Source organism: Moschus berezovskii, chromosome 6 (genome assembly GCF_049115385.1).
Source record: "Moschus berezovskii isolate FMDL1 chromosome 6, NW_MosBer_1.0, whole genome shotgun sequence".
NCBI classification, from domain to species: domain Eukaryota; kingdom Metazoa; phylum Chordata; class Mammalia; order Artiodactyla; family Moschidae; genus Moschus; species Moschus berezovskii.
Genome location: NC_142465.1, coordinates 49,676,065 through 49,696,311, shown reverse-complemented (window position 1 = coordinate 49,696,311; position 20,247 = coordinate 49,676,065). Strand labels below are relative to the sequence as shown.

At 36.4% G+C, this 20,247-nt stretch overlaps 1 protein-coding gene and 1 non-coding gene across 3 annotated transcripts in view; both read left to right on the top strand.

Moving 5' to 3' along the window:
• The window catches only part of NUP107 (nucleoporin 107), a 51,290-nt gene extending 32,042 nt beyond the window's left edge, over positions 1 to 19,248 (top strand). The window contains exons 15-28 of one of the 2 annotated variants that reach the window (XM_055394940.2): positions 1,827 to 1,886; positions 2,645 to 2,790; positions 2,916 to 2,964; positions 7,438 to 7,507; positions 7,816 to 7,934; positions 8,626 to 8,664; positions 8,983 to 9,133; positions 9,455 to 9,567; positions 10,177 to 10,279; positions 10,868 to 11,028; positions 11,643 to 11,768; positions 12,142 to 12,255; positions 18,163 to 18,330; positions 18,917 to 19,248. In XM_055394940.2, the coding sequence (XP_055250915.1) occupies positions 1,827 to 1,886; positions 2,645 to 2,790; positions 2,916 to 2,964; positions 7,438 to 7,507; positions 7,816 to 7,934; positions 8,626 to 8,664; positions 8,983 to 9,133; positions 9,455 to 9,567; positions 10,177 to 10,279; positions 10,868 to 11,028; positions 11,643 to 11,768; positions 12,142 to 12,255; positions 18,163 to 18,330; positions 18,917 to 19,024 (1,527 nt within the window). In that variant the 3' untranslated portion in view covers positions 19,025 to 19,248. The other variant, XM_088837012.1, reaches the window with a different exon arrangement.
• Positions 6,557 to 6,688, top strand: LOC129537322 (small nucleolar RNA SNORA38). The gene has a single exon (XR_008681989.1). It is a non-coding gene; the product is annotated as a small nucleolar RNA SNORA38 (small nucleolar RNA).
• Positions 19,249 to 20,247: the final 999 nt, after the last annotated feature.

The window sequence follows — 20,247 nt, the reverse complement described above, 5'->3', positions numbered from 1 at the left end:
GCTGAACTAAGGCACAAATACAAAAAAAAAAAAAAAAAGAGTAGTAAATGAAGTCACAGAATAAGCACTGGGCTGGGTTCCCAAGTGAACTGAATCGATCTTTTTAAAATTTGAGTTGTTGGTCATGAAAAACAGAGGAGGGAATTCTAGATAGGATGCCTAGGTTGGGAAAACTCAAGGGAAGTAGGTCTATCAGGTTGGAGCAGAAAGCTCACAAAAGGAAATATTATCACTTCTGCTGTGACATGACCTATGCATTCCTAGCAGTCTTTGCAGCAGGACAAATGGTGCAGAAAATCCAGAGCTTTGAGGGAAAATGGAGTTAAGAGCACAATACTCAAAAACCATCAGTAATGCTTAAAAAGATAAAAACTTAATAAAATCCACAGTTTCACTCTGTTAAATAAACAGGAAATACATAACTAACTGCAGTAAATATGGCAGTTTACCTTTAAAAATAATTGGGAGTTTGCTTGTGGTACTGGATATCAGAGGGTTGCAGCTTGTGAGTTACTGAGAAGTGATAGAAGGAGGCTATCTGAAGTCAAACAAAATTGTAACAATTGATGCAAAAGGATTTAATTTAACACACACCTGGAGAGCCCAGGGGGCTAGTGGATGTTTGAGGAGTGTCAGTCTTGTGTATTTCTAAGTGTCTTGGTTCAGTTAGGTGTTATTTCCTGTATTCGACCATTGTTTTTTGTGGATGAAATTGTGCATAAAGAAATGGGACGTGTTTGTATTATGTTCAAATTGTTCCTTGATAAGTCAATTGCGTTGGAACAAATTCACATTTTCAAAACAAGCACTGTACCAAAACTGACTGTAGTGGGAAGATGACTGAAAAACATTAAGAGCAGGCAGTGGTGGTCCTCAAATGTTGCTCCAAGGAATGGGAACTTTGTACCATGCTGCTGCTGCTGCTAAGTCACCTCAGTCGTGTCCGACTCTGTATGACCCCATAGACATAAGCCCACCAGGCTCCCCCGTCCCTGGGATTCTCCAGGCAAGAACACTGGAGTGGGTTGCCATTTCCTTCTCCAACTTTGTACCATAGATAGCAGTAAACCATCAAAACCGTGAGGACACTGACAGCAGTGCTTTAAGAAGATTAGCATGGCAGTGGAAAATAGGCTTAAAATGGAATAAACTAAAGACTGAGAAACTAGTTAGAAGCCTATCAGAATTATCCAGACACTAAGTAATAAGGGCCTGTCCTAGGTTAATATGGCGAGTAGAAGAGAAAGGAACAAAAAATGGTCAGGCCCAGAAATTGGAAATAGAAGGCAGAGGAAGACTCAATTCTGTAGTGAAGTCTCTGAAGTCTCGTTTGGATCATGAGAAAACAGGAAATGTCATTAACAGAATCCAAAAGTAAAATGGGATGATTTGGTGAAAATAAATAATTCTGCTTAGGAATTTGATGCAAACTGGTACATGACAGGCTCCAAGGGCCTTGTTTTGATGTTCTTGGATCAGTATCAGGTAGTGTTAGGTATTTAGAAATTTTATAGGAGAAAATATCTATGCGGATCTATCTGGAATAAAATTTGACTATAAAATAATCAAAGCATCCATTAGAGTTGAATCTGCTTTCACTTTGTATTTGAAATTTAGCTGCTTTTCTTGAAGATTTCAGTATTGACTATATTCAAACTAAGGGATCCTTCCTTCTTAGTCCCCCAGTAGATCTTTCTAAAGTTTAGAAACTGTTCGGGAACAAATAAGTTCAGTTTAGAAGATACTGCAGAATTCCAGATTATGAAAAAAATTGACATACTGAGATAAACAGTAGTTCAATTTTATTTATATTCATTGTATTTCAGGAGCTTTTTAATAGATATGAGAGAGCAATTTATGCAGCTCTAAGTGGGAATCTCAAGCAGGTATGCAATGTATTTTAATAATTCTTTTTTCCTATGGAATGGAATCAGCTGAATGAAATATTCTAATACAGTAATCCTATAAGCTTCAGCTAGTTTCTAAGAACAGCAATGATAATTATGAAATAGAATGGTAACTTGAGCTACTTAATTTGATGTATGCCATATACCAAATGATGTTTTAATCTGTGCAATCAGACTTCAGTGTCTCAAAATTGTAAATATAATTACAATACACATTTATAACTTTTGTTACCATAGCTTTATCCAGAAATGTACCACTAAGGCACAGTATGACTGTTTGAATTGTCGCACATACGTGTGCTTCTCACAACTCCCTCTATCCCCTGCATTTTATAGCTATTTTGAGGGATGTTATTTTAATTAGTTGAAACACCATCTTATATCAGCATGGAAAATTGATGCTATGAGAGTCCAAACTTCTTAGAAGATGTGGCTTGAGGGATTTCCCTGATGGTCTGGTGGTTAAGACTCTGCGCTTCCACTATAGGAGCTACTGATTCCATCCCACTGTTTCCATGTGGGAACTAAGATCCCACATGCTGCCCACTGTGCCCCTCCACCAAAAAAGTTGTGGTTTGGGGAGAAGTTGGAGACACAGGGTTATTTGGTATGATAATTTATAATCCACATGTTTTATGTTATTACGGTGATTTTATAGTTCATATCAAGAGGTTCAACTGCTTTTCCTTTTTTTTGCTGACTATGTCTGCATGTTTCTGTTTTGGAATGGGGTAAAGCTGCTTCCTGTCTGTGATACCTGGGAGGACACAGTGTGGGCCTACTTTAGGGTGATGGTGGATAGTCTGGTTGAACAGGAGATCAGGACATCAGTAATGACTCTGGATGAAACTGAAGAACTCCCTAGAGAATATTTGGAAGCAAAGTGAGTCTATTGGTTTGTTTTTCATCATGAGGATTTTGTAGTATGCTCTGAATTTTTATTCTGTAGTCTTTGTTCATATTATATTAATGTTACTTTATCCGTTTTCTCGATTTTTGTTTCAAAAGTTGGACCTTAGAAAAGGTTTTTGAAGAACTTCAAGCTACTGATAAAAAGGTAAATATTAATATTTTAGGATAATTGGAATTGGAAACTAAATGTTACATTGTTGTGTACTATAGCTGAAAGGCACAAAAGTATGTGGAATCTTGTTATATTCTCTCTTCCTTTGGCTTACTTAAGGAAGAGATATGCTTTAAAAGGAAGAAACTTAATTGCATATTATATGATACATCATTTCTGTTTATTTGGTTTAGAATTTATTTCACTGAAATATATGGCATGCATGTAGGCTAGTTGATTTCTTCTTGAAAAATTAAAATTGGAATGGAAAATTAACAAAACTTTATTTTCCTGGATCTCAAAATAATCTAGTATTTTTTAAAGTAATATTCTTAAAACTTTTTTAAAATGACCTTAGTATATACTTGTAACAGAATAATCTAAAAATGTATTATATAAGTAAGACCTTTATAAAATTTCCTCCCAGCCTCTTTATGATTATTCTCATTCACTGAGATGATAAAACATGGATATGTATCCTTCATATCCTTCTCCACACTCTTACAAATATATGTAGATATTCCAGTATAGGACTTTGGTTTTTAGAGGTGGTTTTTCATGTCTTTCTACCTGCATTAGTTTATGGCTCCCTCCTTGGCCCCACTGCCCCCAACCCCATTTAATGAGACTGTCTTTGAGTTAATGCATATAAATTTAACAACCTAGCTTATTATTTTTAATAGGTATACCTTATGGCAGAAAGTGAAGAGGAACTCAAAAGCCTCTTGATGAAAGTGAAAGAGGAGAGTGAAAAGGTTGGCTTGAAGCTCAACATTCAGAAAACAAAGATCATGGCATCTGGTCCCATCACTTCATGGGAAATAGATGGAAAAACAGTGGAAACAGTGTCAGACTTTGTTTTTTTGGGCTCCAAAATCACTGCAGATGCTGATTGCAGCCATGAAATTAAAAGACGCTTGCTCCTTGGAAGGAAAGTTATGACCAACCTTGATAGTATATTAAAAAGCAGAGACATTACTTTGCCAACCAAGGTCCGTCTAGTCAAGGCAATGGTTTTTCCCGTGGTCATGTATGGATGTGAGAGTTGGACTGTGAAGAAGGCTGATCGCCGAAGAATCGATGCTTTTGAACTGTGGTGTTGGAGAAGACTCTTGAGAGTCCCTTGTACCGCAAGGAGATCCAACCAGTCCATTCTAAAGGAGATCGATCCTGGGTGTTCATTGGAAGGACTGATGCTAAAGCTGAAACTGCAATACTTTGGCCACCTCATGCGACGAGTTGACTCACTGGAAAAGACTCTGATGCTGGGAAAGGTTGGGGGCGGGAGGAGAAGGGGACGACAGAGAATGAGATGGCTGGATGGCATCACCGACTCTGTGGACATGAGTTTGAGTGAACTCCGGGAGTTGGTGATGGATAGGGAAGCCTGGCGTGCTGTGATTCATGGGGTCGCGGAGAGTCGGACACGACTGAGCGACTGAACTGAACTGAACTGAATATTCTATAGAATGATATATCCTTTTTTAATCATTCCCCTTTCGACAATCATTTGGGTTACTTCTAGCTTTGCAGTGAATGTTCTTGTTAGTCTTACTTATGTTTATCTACTAGTCCTGTTTCTTTACAATAAGTTTTCTGAAAGCAGGGCTGCTGAGTTAAAGGGTATATGTATTTTAAATTAATTCCCTGGTTGTAGCAATTAATTCATATTCCTACAAATAATTTATTAATATGGCCATTTCCCTGCCTTCTCACTAGCCCCACATGTCATAGTTTGTTTTTGCGAACCCATCAGATGAGGTGGGAAGTAGAAACTCACTGTTCTTCTCATATTTCCCTGTCTATTCATAAGGCTGAGCAAGTTTTCCTGTGTTTATTGACCATTTTTTAATTTCTTGTATAGTGAAAAAAAGTTAACAGTTTCTCTATCAAATTTTTGTTTTTTTTAGTCAGTCTGTTTTGGAGATTCTAGCAAATGAAAATAAATGAAAGTCATTTTATTTTCTAGCAAATGAAAGTCATGGAATAAATACAAATCTAGAAAGAGGGGAACATTTATATATGACAAAAGTATAAATCTAGAAAAGTGTGCCTCAATAAGTTACTATAATTAAGAGAATTTTTAAAGTATCTAAATTCAAGATAAAGTTGAATTATCTTTAAAGGCAAAAATTATAGCCTTTTTGTACTTGTTACAGCTAGTAAGAAAAGGATTTCAGTTCAGTTCAGTCGTGTCCGATTCTTTGTGACCCCATGAACCGCAGCATGCCAGGCCTCCCTGTCCATCACCAACTCCTGGAGCATACCCAGACTCATATCCATTGACTCGGTGATGCCATCCAACCATCTCATCCTCTGTCGTCCCCTTCTCCTGCCCTCAATCTTTCCCAGTATCAGGGTCTTTTCAAATGAATCAGCTCTTCGCATCAAGTGGCCAGAGTATTGGAGTTTCGGCTTCAGCATCAGTCCTTCCAATGAACACCCAAGACTGATCTCCTTTAGGATGGACTGATTGGATCTCCTTGCAGTCCAAGGGACTCTCAAGAGTCTTTTTAGTCCAACTCTTACATCTGTACATGACTACTGGAAAAACCATAGCCTTGACTAGACGGACCTTTGTTGACAAAGTAATGTCTCTGCTTTTTAATATGCTGTCTAGGTTGTTCATAACTTTCCTTCCAAAGAGTAAGCGTCTTTTAATTTCATGGCTGTAGTCAGCATCCGCAGTGATTTTGGAGCCCAAGAAAATAAAGTCTGTCACTGTTTCCATTATTTCCCCATCTATTTGCCATGAAGTGATGGGACCAGATGCCATGATCTTAGTTTTCTGAATGTTGAGCTTTAAGCCACCTTTTTCACTCTCCTCTTTCACTTTCATCAAGAAGCTCTTTAGTTCTTCACTGTCTGCCATAAGGGTGGTATCATCTGCGTATCTGAGGTTTCTAATATTTCTCCCAGCAATCTCGATTCCAGCTTGTGCTTCATTCAGCCCAGCGTTTCTCATGATGTACTCTTCATATAAGAGTGAATAAATATCCCCCAAAAATCTCATTTAAATTACTGACCAAAACTGTAAGATGCTTAGGAATAAATGGCCGTGGGTTTGAGTACCTCCATAAAAAAACTATAGAATCTTATTGAAAGACATAAATAAATAGATTTAGTACATTCCTGGATGAGATGATTTGTTGTTAATATCAGTCATTCCAAAGTTAACATTGAAACCTATTGCTTTGGGGTATGATTTCTGAACAGAAAATTTCCAAGTAAAAGAGTAAGTGAGAATAGAAATAAGATTTAGAAAAGAACAGTAGCGATGTTCCTTAATAATAAAATAATATAAAAATTTAATAAAACAATGGAATTGGCATAGGAATAAATAGATCATCAGAACACAAAAGTCTGTATTAGATTCAAATATATATGAGAACTTAATAAAGGACAGGTGACCTTTCCTTTCAGAGGAAGAGGGTTTTATCTATATACATGGTATGGACATAATTGATTTTCCATCTGAAATAAAGCTAGATCTCTGCCTCATGACATGCATTACAGTCAGTTCCAGGTGGAGCAAATATTTGTAAAAAAGAAAGACTGCTGGAAGAAAATTTAGACAAAATTAAAACCCTCCTACAAAGGCAGGTCTATGGTTTCCTGTCTTTTGGACACATAAGTATTGGAGGCAAGGAAATGTGGATTTGGAGAAGTCTGATGCCAGCTTCCTTGCTGCAGGCTCAAGATCAACCATCCCACATAGAAAAAAAAAATTGACCAAAAATACAAGAATTATTTTCTTTAGGAAAAAATTGAACAGCAGGTTACTTGTAAATTTTTTCTACTCTGTGCCTAATCACTATTTTGATGCATTTTATTAGTCTTGCCATTTTCAGATGAATGCTTTCAAAAACCACTGTCTATGTTGAAGGAAATCTTATAGTTTATTTTCCTTTGGTCACCTGTCCCCTTCTCTTCTGGTTCACCATGGATGGTCAAGGAAAACAGTAAAATATATTAATAAAAACAAAAGTTTCATAACATTCACAGAGATTAAATTGTTTTATCACAGTTCTCGGTTTCAAAAATAATGTTCAACCTTGAGTCCCAACGGCAGTATCTTTCTCATACTTTATTTAGTTTTCCTAATACCCTTCATTTCCAGCTCTTTCTTTGTATGCATGCATGTGTGCTAAATGGCTTCAGTTGTGTCTGACTCTTTGCGTCCCCACGGACTGTAGCCTACCAGGCTCCTCTGTCCCTGGGATTCTCCAGGCAAGAGTACTGGACTGGGTTGTCATGCCCTACTCCAGGGGATCCTCCCGACCCACGGGTCGAACCCATGTCTCCTGCGGCTCCTGCATTGCAGGGTGATTGTTTTACTGCTGAGCCACCGGGGAAGCCCTTTGTTTATATATGTTCCTTCAACACTTTATGTTTTTAGCTTACCAATGAGTATATACTACAGAATGACCATAATAAATTTACAGAAAATGTAAAAAACTTTTTCAGAGAGTTCTAGAAGAGAATCAAGAACATTATCATATAGTTCAAAAATTCCTTATCCTGGGAGACATTGATGGTAAGATATATTTTATTTTACTTTGCATGAGTTCTTTGGTTTTTTAAAGTAATTTTCTAAAAAGTTATCAAAGCAGTGCATGTGACTTACCACATCTTGTCATCTCTTTCAACCTATCTGACTGCAACTATATAATTTTTAGAAAATAAAGTTTGAATTTAATCCAGAGGCTGTTTTATATGATAGTTCATAAGAATAAGACAGTGAATTGATAGAGTGCTATATAAATATAATAAATGTCCTTGGGTATTGTTTATGTCTCTTTTTTGACTTGTATCCATCTAAGTCTTTGCTTTGATGGTTTGTAGGTTTGATGGATGAATTTAGCAAATGGCTTTCCAAAAGCAGGAACAGTCTACCTGGACACCTCCTCCGCTTCATGACTCACCTCGTTTTGTTTTTCCGCACTCTGGGACTACAGACCAAAGTAAATAAAAACGAGCTGTATACTCTTCTCTGCAAGGCTGACGCTTTATACATCTATTGTCAGGAAAACATGCTACTTTGGGGTTTTGTTTTCTAGAAATGGTGTCCATTGTCTCACATTGTCACTCAGTAATAAGTCACTGCAGATGACTCATTAATGTTCTAACCTGTGACTGCAGAATGCTGATGGTTACCTGGTTTAGAGACAGTTTATAACGTCAGTCCTCATCAGTACCCCACTCTAAATCAACCAGCTAAGCTAACTGAACCAGACTCAGTTTTCTGTGGGATTTTAAACCTTTGTTTTCTTTTTCTTCTGTCCTAAATGATTGGTAACATTTTGGGCAGAGTATGCATGGAAGGCAGAATGATGTAGTTGAAAGCTGGGGTTTTGGATTAAAAATCTTGGATTCACATTTTTACTCAGAAGCTTCTAGTGGTGTAAATCTGGGTAAATAAAACCTCTTTAAGTCTTACTTCCTTCCTCTGAAATGTGAACAATAATAGTAATTACTCACAAAGAGTTAGGGTAAGTTAATACAAGAAATTTGTTAAGCAGTTAGCCTGGCATGTAGTTATTGCTCAGTGGTAAATACTAAAAATCATTATGGCAGGATTTTTATTAGATACATTGGTGGTACACATAAACAGCTGTATTTATAATTTAATTATATCTTTTCTTTCCTATGAAGGAAGAAATTTCCATTGACGTTTTAAAGACATACATACAGGTAAACTTTGGTAAAACAGGTAAAATCAAATCCACAGTTTGATTCTTTTTTCCTTTGACCATTTTAATGAAAACATAAATCAGAATGATAGTATTTTAATATCTAGTGGCAGAAAGGTCATCAAAATACATAAATACTTTTAATTATCATAAATACTTTCTTTTGGAATTTAAAATTAATCCTGTTTAGCAGTACAGCTCTATGTCTGTATGCATCTCTCCTAAATATGTTTAAAATTTTGAATTGAATAGCGCTGTTCTTCCTAGAACTTGCTTTATTATTTACATATTAACATTTTGATCCTTTTCTATTTTTCAGCTTTTAATAAATGAGAAACATACAAATCTCATAGCATTTTATACCTGTCATTTGCCTCAAGACCTTGCTGTTGCCCAGTATGCATTATTTTTGGAAGGTGTTACAGAGTTTGAACAGCGCCACCATTGCCTGGAACTGGCTAAAGAGGCAGGTAAAAATGGAAGGCTTCATCTGTTGGGCTCTGTAGGCAGATTATCATTTTGTCTTAGTAACATATATCCTTCTAGTTTTAAATCCTATTTCTCTTGAGAGGAAAAGAAGGAATGAAGTTTTCAATGAAATTCTGTTTTGGAATGAAATAACTTATGCTGTATCTTATGTAAAATATCTTTTAATTTTGGCATTTTCTTTTATAATTTCTTTCATATTTTAAGGAATTGTTATCCCAGGTTTACTAAATCATTGCGATTATTTAAAGAATATTAGTGTGAATGATTAATTCTTGTTTTTGTCCCTTCAAAAAATTCTTTAGATTTGGATATTGCAGCTATAACAAAAACTGTAGTTGAGAATATTCGAAAGAAAGATGATGGTGAATTCAGTCATCATGACCTGTCCCCAGCACTGGATACGGGTACTACTGAGGTAATATGAGGATAAAAAAGGTATATTATGTAACTCTGAATAATCCCTCATTTTATGCTCTTATAAATGTCTACTTTAAAATGGTCTGGCTTCTTTCTTTTTTTAAGAATTTTTGTCAGCCAAGTTATGAAAATTGGCAGCAAACTTAAGGTCTTGTGTAAGGAATTGCTTAGTAGTAGTTTTATGTTAAAGGAAGCTTCTTTAATGGTAAAAACCTGAGCATTGAATTTTTACTCATCAGATTATTCTAGATACTTGATCAGTTAACTAATTTTTATATGGTTTATTTATTCCTTATTTTCAGAAAAGAATAGAAAGTTTTATCTAGGAAAGAAAAAGTTGTAGCACTTAAAGGAATCAGATAATTAAATTGGTGGCACATCAGATATATAATTCCAGACTGACAGTCCAGTAAGTTTTTTCTAAAATTTAATAGAGAGCTATTAAATGTGAAAATAAACCAAGAAAAGCTATTTTCTTTCATAATTTTGTATAACCTGAAGGAAAATATTCATTAGTAGTACAGATGTAAGCCAGTTCTATTAATGTGAAGAATATCTTAGGAAAAAAGCACAATTGACATGTCTTTTTTTCCAATTAAATGAATAGGAAGATCGATTAAAAATTGATGTAATTGACTGGTTGGTATTCGACCCAGCACAGAGAGCAGAAGCACTAAAACAAGGCAATGCAATAATGAGGAAATTCTTGGGTATGCTCTATTTTATATTCTTTTTTCAAAATTTTTTTTTCTGTTCTTAAACTTTGTTGTTTTTTCCTAACCCTTCCAGTTGGGTAAGGTACAAAATACCCACTCTCATGGCTGATATTGTGAAACAAAACATATTTAATAGTGACTTTTTATGTCCCACTCAATTTTATATATAATCTCAAAGTTTTGGAAAATGGAATTTTTTTTTAAGACATAGTATGTAAAAGTAACTGTGGGATTTCCTGGTGGTCCAGTGTTTAAGACTCAGTGTTCCATTGCAGTGGATTTGGGTTCAGTCCCTGGTTGGGGAAGTAAGATTTGGCATGCTATGCAGTGCAGCCAAAAATTGAAATAAATAATGAAAACAAAAGTAACTACATTTAATTAATCCTTTATGTGACTGTCACACTGAAATAAGGAAAAGCCCAGCCATTAGGTAGAAAAATCACCCCAACCTTTAACAGAAGTACCTTGGGACCTGAAAAGGTTACAGGTCATTGTGAAAGTTGAAGACTAATAACTTGACTCCTTTAGAAACCACTGCACAGAAATCCGTATATATTGAAAAACTATATATCTTTTTCACAGCCTCAAAAAAGCACGAAGCTGCAAAAGAAGTATTTGTGAAAATTCCTCAGGATTCAATAGCAGAAATCTATAACCAGTGGGAGGAACAAGGAATGGACAGTCCACTTCCTGCTGAAGATGATAATGCTATCCGAGAACATTTGTGCATCAGAGCTTACTTGGTGAGATTGTAGAGAAAATCATGAAGTGCCCTTCTTTATGATGACTTTCCTGATTCACTATCAAACCTTAAACTACTCTTTTGAAAAGTGGTGATTGACTTACTATATGTTACCTCCCTTGTGACTGTGGAATTCACTGATCCCTAAGAACTTGGAAGTCCTGACCTTATCTTCATGTGCATGAGCCTCTAATCATTGTTAACCAACACACAATGTGTTTTCTTAAGATTCTTTGAACTCTTAACTCAACTTTAGCATTTCTGCTTTTGGCAACAACTGAAAAAAAGCACGATAATCTGTATTATGACTAAAATAACAACATACTCATTCAAAATTCATTCAGCAAATAATGAAGTGATTAGCTAGGTTTTAGTCTGAATTTCTTTGCTTCCCTCTGGAAGCTAATAGGCTCATCAAGGAAACAGATAAATACATGAATATCACAAGCAAAATACTTACTCACCGTAATTTTTTTGTATAACAAAGAAATATCGAACAGTTTTATTTCTTACTACTACAGAATTACTTCTAAGAACCAAATTTTTAAAAATTTTGTTGAACATATGTGAAAAGTTTTCATTTTTTGTATTTTTCTATTTTACTTTACATTTTAGGAAGCCCATGAAACCTTTAACGAGTGGTTTAAGCATATGAATTCAGCTCCACAAAAACCTACTTTGACAACTCAAGCAACTTTTACTGAGAAAGTGGCTCATGAACACAAAGAAAAGAAATATGAAGTAAGTTAAATGCAGATGAGACATGTCTCATTGCATCTCAGAAATACAAGTCATATATTTAAGATCGTTTCTTCAACAGTTATATTCCTATTATAAGAGTTGATCTTCCTTATTACTGTTCTATTTTGAAGAAAGAAATCTGTTCAGTTATCTTTTGTAGAGAATTAACCAAACATGAAACGTACCTTCAGGTGACAATAGTGTTCATTTACATGGTAAACATTTTAGTGTTTTATTGAACTGCAGTCTGTTGATGTTTATTTTATATTTGGTTTACTGAATGTCAGTTCTTTAGAATGCTGTTCCATATATGTACATCTCTGTACTTTACAAATATATTCCATTATATATCTGCCTTATATCTGTTTTCCAGATGGATTATGGTATTTGGAAAGGGCATTTGGATGCCCTAACTGCTGATGTGAAGGAAAAAATGTACAATGTCTTGTTGTTTGTTGATGGAGGGTGGATGGTGGATGTTAGAGAGGTAAGCTCTGTGCATTGTTTATAGCTAAAAGCAAAAACAAACAAGCTACATCTTTTTTTTAAAGTTCTTTCTCTGAATAGGAGCAGTTACAGATCTTGTATAACCTTTGTACTATATTATAACTGAACATCCCATAATTTAAGTCTAACCTGAAATACTAGTTAGGGAATATATGAATGTCTCACTCCTGGGTAAACTATTTCTCAATTCTGGACCAAAAATCAATTATTCATGTATTCAATTCAGTGTGTAGAGGTGGAGATAAGTCTGGTAGAGTGAGTAAGACATACATAAAGCAGTGGCTCTCACCTCTGAACTGTCCATTTAAATCACCTGGAGAACTTTTAAGAAATACTGGGTTGATTCCACTAGTGGCTGCCAGTGGGGAGAGGGAAGGGGGAGCAACATGGGGTTGTGGGGTGGGAGGTACAAACCACTGGGTGTAAAGTAGGCTACAAGGACATATTGTACAACATGGGGAGTAAAGCCAGGATTTTGTAATATCTAAATGGATTGTAACCTTTAAAGATTGTTTTAAAACAAAACAAAAAAACCTTTTAAAGGGTCCCAAAAAGACATGACAATTAAATAAAATGTGTGATTCTAAACTGAAGCCTGTGTTGGAGAAAAAAAGATGCTATAAAGGACAGTGTTGAGTCAGTGATGTTAAGGTATTATATCACTGTTAAATTTTCTTAAGTCGTTAACTGCACTGTGACTATATTAGAAAAATAATTCTCTTTATGAAATAAACTTTGAAAAATTTAGAGGTAATGGAACATGATTATGCAACTTGCCCTCAAAGGATTTTTTTTTTTTTTTTTTACAAAAAAGTGTGTTTGTAGATGCACACACAGAAGCAAATCATAAAGTAGACACAAAGCAGGGTAAAGGGTACTGAGATATTCTTTGTACTGTTGTTGTAATTTAGTTTGTTTGAAATGATTTTCAATTTAACAATATTTTTAGATACTAAAAAAGAACGACTGGGTTTCACCTCCACAGATTCTGGTTTAATTGGTCTGAAGTAGGGCTGGGATTTAAAAAATATATTTTTTTAATTACCTGGAAAGCGTTAATGTGTAGCTTGGGTTGAGAATCAGTAACAGAAGTACTAAATGCCAAAAAAAAAAAAGCACAGATGAAGTATTTTGTGACTTCAGGAAAAGAAAAGGCTGCTTCTGCCCAGAAGAGATCTGGACAGAATGCTTCAAAGGTATAGCATTTGACTGAACCTTGAAAGAGGGGTAAATTTGGATGAGTAGGGGTGGGGGAAAGGAAGAATGCTGCAACTAATAATGTTGTGAGGGAAAGGTACTGAGGCTCGCTCCTGGAGCATGACTGAAACAGTGCATTAACTCAGTTCCAAGGATTATAAATGCTGTATTCTTGGATAGCGTTATTTTGAATAGAAAAATCCTACGAGTGTTTTTGGTATCTTCCCTTCTGCATTCCCTGAATCCTAATATAGTCATTTCTTTTTTATTGTTTGTTTTGTTTTTTTGCTACTACATTTTTTCTCACTTTACTGGCTTCCATTTTCTGACCAGAAGCAAAACATTAAGGACAGTTTGATGTTTAAATACTAAAAAATACTAAAACTACCCAGGTAATATAAACACTAAAGCTTCTTAGGTAATTTAATTAAAAAAAAAAGAAAAGGCCAGCCCTACTTCAGACTAATTAAACCAGAATCTGTGGAGGTGAAACCCAGTATTTCTTTTAGTTTACTACTACTGTTTGCTGCTACTCCTGATGTAGTAATTCTCTTAAAAGTTTCCACATTTTATATATAAATTCATAATCAGTTCAGTTCAGTCGCTCAGTCGTATCCAACTCTTTGCAACCCCATGAATCACAGCACGCCAGGCCTCCCTGTCCATCACCAACTCCTGGAGTTCACTCAAACTCATGTCCATCGAGTCGGTGCTGCCATCCAGTCATCTCATTCTCTGTCGTCCCCGTCTCCTCCCGCCCCCAATCCCTCCCAGCATCAGACTCTTTTCCAGTGAGTCAACTTGTCGCATGAGGTGGCCAAAGTATTGGAGTTTCAGCTTTAGCATCAGTCCTTCTAGTGAACACCCAGGATTGATCTCCAACCCTGCTAACTTTATAGTTTGAACATTTTTGTGTGTGTGGGGGGGTTCTTTTTATTATCATTTAATTCATTAATTTATTTTTTAACTGCTGGGTCTTCGTAGTTGCACAGGCTTTTCTCTAGTTTCAGTGAGCAGGGGCCACTCCCTAGTTGTGCATCAACTTCTCATTGCACTGGCTTCTCTACTGGAGAGCACAGGTTCTTGGTGTATGGGCTCACTAGTTGCCATGCACAGACTGAGCTGCTCCATGGCATGTGGGACCTTCCTGGATCAGGGACCAAAACCCATGTCTCCTACACTGGCAGGCGGACTCCTTACCATTGAGCTATCAGGGAAGTACAATAGTTTTGAATCTTTAACAGGTTCCTTAATGTTAAACTTTTCTTTCCTGATTTATGTTGGTGCTCATGAATATGAAACGTTAGTGTTGCAAAATACTATTGGTATTTCAGGTTTGAAAAGACTCAATGCCTTATTTATGCATAAACATTTATACTTAAGTATTTGGTATTCTAAGAATTAATCTTAGATAGTGGAGAAGGAAATGGCAACCCACTCCAGTGTTCTTGCCTGGAGAATCCCAGGGACGGGGGAGCCTGGTGGGCTTCCGTCTATGGGGTCACACAGAGTCGGACACGACTGAAGTGACTTAGCAGCAGCAGCAGCAGTGAAAGTCACAGAACAGACACTTTGGAATATTTTTAAAATGCAGTTGGAATGGAAAATTATGAATGATACCATTTTGTTTACACACATTTTAAAATCAACATTCTATGTCAATCACTTCTTCAAATCTAATCCAAATAAGAAGTGATTTCTTGAACTAATTATAAAGGATGATATTTTGAGTTGAGTTTAGCTTAATACTCTTACATATTCAGCAAAGCAGAAAATTATCCAGGGCTCCTGCTAACACTTACATAACTTGTATAAGGATTAGGAAATGGTACCCGTTCTCTAACACAGATAGATTTCATGTCAAGTGCACATGCCCTGTAGAATGGAGGACGGATTAGATTTCAGCAGCCACTCATTTACCATCCAGCACCACTGTGCAAGGCACAGCTGTTCAACAAAGCCCTGACCTGATACACTGGCTCGTATATCTGCACCTCACTTTTTACATAACTGCAGGATGGTCCCATTCATGTTGGAGGCTGGTGGCACACAGGGGTGGCAGAGCAAATGGAGCAGGCAGGCCATCTCTACTCTTCACCACCTCTGCCTCCACCGCATTCCGGTTGAAGTGTCAGCTGTCTGCCTTGCTTCCGCTCTTTTGTATACAGTCCCTTCATATAGTATTTTCTTTTAAAATCAAAGAGCTATCACTCTCCTACTCTCATCCTTCTGATGGCTTCTCATTATACTTGAATAAAAACCAAAGTTCTCTTCTTGACCAACAAAGTCACTGGTCCTGACTGCCTCCCCAGTCTTTGTATCTACTCTTCTCCCCTCATTTGTTCGAACTTTCTGGCCTCTTTGCTGTTCTTCTGCCTACAATGCTCTTTCCCTGAGATAACTGCATGGATGACTTCCTTAGCAGCGTACTCCAGTGTTATCTCTCTTTAGAGACCCTGCTGCAGCCCCACCCCCCATCCTCAATAGGGCACATACATAGATATACACATATCAACACATTCCAGTTAATGATCTTTTCTCACATATAAGGCACTGTACATCCCTGATGGAAAGAATCTTTTTGTTTTATATATTTACAGGATTTTTCAAAGCTTTTGTTCATTCAGATGAGAAAAATATAGGTAGTAGCAGAGCAATTTGTTCTGTTTACCTTGTGGCAGACTGCTGGGCCCATCAGGCATGATTCTGGATGCTTGATGGCAACCAGTCTGCTGGTGTGGGGGTCCCCTGCAGTCAGCAGAAGAGATCACACTCTAATACTTGGCAGCAACAGGATTTAGGAGAGGCAGGTGCCAGAATCCATCCTGTGAGACCAGGTTATCAAAAAGCCAGCTGCTACTTTCAGTTGGTAAGAGATCTAGGAACCACAGGTACTTTGCCTCTTTAGCATAGGGGAAAAGAGAATATTGGAGCACGAATGACCCAAAAAGAAGCAGTCCTCTCATTCTTACTAGGCTCCAAGTAGGAATCACCAATATGAATTATGAGTGAGGCCTCAAGGTGTTTTAAATCTACCTCTGAAGGGAATGAATGCTTATTTGAGAAAATAAATGAAGGTGCTTTCCCTTTTAAAGATAAGAAAATACAAAGCATGCATTTTAATATTTGCTTCCATGTATCTGTATCTCAAAACAGAACAAAAAGATTGATAGTAATTTTTCCTGTGCATAGAAACCTGACATATGTCAGAGTTAGTACAATTATTCTTTGGTATAATTTCCAGATTACATTCTATTGCTTCACACTTCTACTTATAATATCTACCTTCGAAAAATGTTTTAACAATTTAATATCTCATGTGAACATATTTTTAATGATGAATATAATTGTCATAAGGAAAGATTTTAATTAATTAGATATCTTATTAGGCTTTTCAAAGGAGCAGTTGTTATTTTTTCTTGTCCCGTTTTCTTTTACACTATTATACAAGACTTCCTGGTAGCTCAGATGGTAAAGAATCCGCCTGCAATGTGAGAGACCTGGTTCAATCCATGGGTTGGAAAGATCCCCTGGAGGAGGGCATGGCAGCCCACTCTAGTATTATTGCCTGGAGAATCCCCCTTGACAGAGGAGCTTGGTGGGCTACAAACAGTCGGACATTACTGAGCGACTAAGCATAGCACACAACATACGATACATGTTACCTTTTTTGTCTTGGCCTAGCTTGCAGGATCTCAGTTCCTCAAGCAGGAACTGAACCCAGACCATGGCAGTGAAAGCCCAGAATCCTAATCCCTGACTAGGCCACCAGGAAACTCCTTATGTTTTGTTCTATACTTAGTCCTATGGATTTCCTTTCAAGTTTTAAGATTATTTCAGAAATTTTGGGTACCTTTTTATTTAAATTATTTTACTTTTCAACTTTGTTATAAGAAAATGTAGTGAACATAAGAGGTCTATTCTTTTTTCTATACTCTTGAGTGTCTACAAAACTTTTTAGAAAGATCCCTGTATACTTACAAGGAAATGCTTATTGTTTTCTCAACAGTAAGTTTTCTCATATATGTTAGTTCTGTCCCATTCACTGTTTTATTCAGATCTTTGCATTCTTTTAATTTTTCTGTTTTTAAAAGATTATACAAAAGCATCATAAATTCATTCTAAGTATTAAAAAAAGTATTTGCAGTGAAGTTGTCCTCCCTCTGCACCTCTCCCCTCATCCTGACCCTTCTTCCCAGCAGGAATCACAGGGTATGAAATGCCCTTTCAGACTGCCTGATATCTGCCTCTGTTTCCTTCTATGTATATCCAGGGGAATAGTTATTATTTTCTATTCTGATTTTTGTTCATCTTAACGTTTTTCATTTTATGCAGATGTTTATTTAAGACATAGTAAATACAGTTTCAGAAGCATTTTGTTTTCATTATCAGACTTGTGACTCTTCTGAAGTGTATTTTGTTCATCTTCATGTTTTTTGCCAAAAAATCGTGTCTGCTCGATACTGTGATTGAAACCTTACCTTGGGAATATCTTCGTGGTCCAGTGGTTAGGACCCCAAGCTTCCACTGCAGGGATCACAGGTTTGATCCCTGGTCAGGAAACTAATATCCCACAAGTGGAGTGGCACAACCGAAAAAAGAAACCTTGCCTTGTGTTATTTTTAATGGGCCTAATAAGCTTTACAGAAACTCTTTAGGTTCTACTTGTTGCATTTTGGTTTGTGTGTAGGATGCTGAGGAAGACCATGAAAGAATACATCAAATGGTTTTACTGAGAAAGCTTTGTCTGCCAATGTTGTGTTTTCTGCTTCACACCATATTGCATAGTACCGGTCAGTATCAGGAATGCCTGCAGTTAGCAGATATGGTGTCCTCTGAGCGCCACAAACTGTATCTGGTAAGTTCTAGAGCATTTGCACTTTAAAATTTTAATGATTTGATGTCCTTTGTAGTAATATTTTGGGCGTCCCAGGTAGCATTAGTGGTAAAGATCCCACCTGCCAGTGCAGGAAACATAAGGGACTCGGGTTTGATCCCTGAGTCAGGAAGATCCCCTGCACAAGGACATGGCAACCCACTCCAGTATTCTTGCCTGAGAATCCCCATGGACAGAGGGGCCTGGTGGGCTACAGTGTATAGGGTTGCAAAGAGTTGGAGAAGACTGAAGTGACTTGGCATGCACACATGTAGTATTTAATTTTGTGAGATGTATATATTCTTTAAATGTTGTAAGATTTTCTTATTGATCCAGTTTTAATGTTTGTGCTTTTTTATACAGAATGTGTTTACATATCTAAGCAGTTAGAAGTATATTGACTGGCCCAGAGAAGTAGCTTTGAGCTATGCTAATATACTGACCTCTGGCTACATAAATCTTAAAGAGGAATTTCTTCTTGCATTAAGCTAATCAGGTTGATTAGGTGACGATAAATTTACACTCTTCTTTGTTCTCATTCTTAACATTTTCTCTTTTTTAAAAACAGGTGTTTTCTAAGGAAGAATTAAGGAAATTGCTACAGAAGTTAAGAGAATCCTCTCTAATGCTCCTCGACCAGGGCCTTGATCCATTAGGATATGAAATTCAGTCATAATTCATTCATTCTTTTAATCTAGATAATTTCCATAATGAATGGAGTTTTTTTGTAAAATATGTATATTTATAATTACTGGGTTTTTTTTCTTTTCCATTATCACGGGGAAAATGTAAAATTTAGCATTGAATTTTGTACTTTTAAGAATATTATGATGAGACTTTGAAATTTTAATGTATTATATCATTTCCCTGTGTTTATTAATAAAACTATATAAAAATTAATATTTTTGTTCATATAAATTCCAGGAATGCCCCTCTGTGATGTAATAAGAAGTTAAATTTTCTATTCTACTTTTTCCCTTTGATCATAAGTACTCTGAAATCTTAAAATGATAAAAACAGAAAGTCCTGATACATTTTTAAGCCAGATACGTAATTCCTCATCATAAAATTTAGTGTTTTTTAAATATTACAGTTAATTAGATGAACAAAGTAAGAATGTTTTCTAAAATAATATTATGCTGTTATTTTACTTTGAAGCCACTTCTGGTTTATTAATTCTCATTCAGTAAACCTGATCTCATAAGTTACAGCAGGTAAAGACTTAGCATCGTATCTGGCACACAGCAAACACTGAATACATTGGGGACTATAAGATGAGTAAGATCTTATCTAGCCCTTCTAGTAGTCTTTTAAATGCCATTAAAAAATACAAGTAATCTGAGTAGGAAGGAACTATCTCCAGCTAAGGGATTTCTGAGGAAGTAGTATTTGAGCTGGAGTCTGGGTAATGCACTGAATTTGCAAAGACAGAGATCAAGAAAGGTAAGGCACTACAAGTTTAAGAAATCGTATGAACAAGGCCTACAAATGATGAGAGCGTGTTTGTGAATCAGCATTTGTGCCAACTTGACTGGCATGTAGGACTCATAAATAGAAGATAGCCAAAAGGGAGAATGTGGCTCTAAGAGGAAACGAGACGTAGATTAGCAGCTCACAAAGCTGGTTGATCATCTGACTCGTCTGGTGAGTTTCTTCCATGTATTTACAGATGCTGCCCCAAGAGCCTGGGATGGGAGTCATAGGATTTGTATTTGGCATAAATATAATACTCCATAGTGATCTTAATACACCATAAGTGATCTAAGTTCAGGACATTCTGGCTTAAATCAGAGATGGGTATTGATCCTCCTGTTTCCAAGGCAAACGGCAGTAGTTGACCATGAAATTGGCCTGGCATCACTTGGGAAGACGTGTAGAGGTTTCAGACTCTGCCTCAAG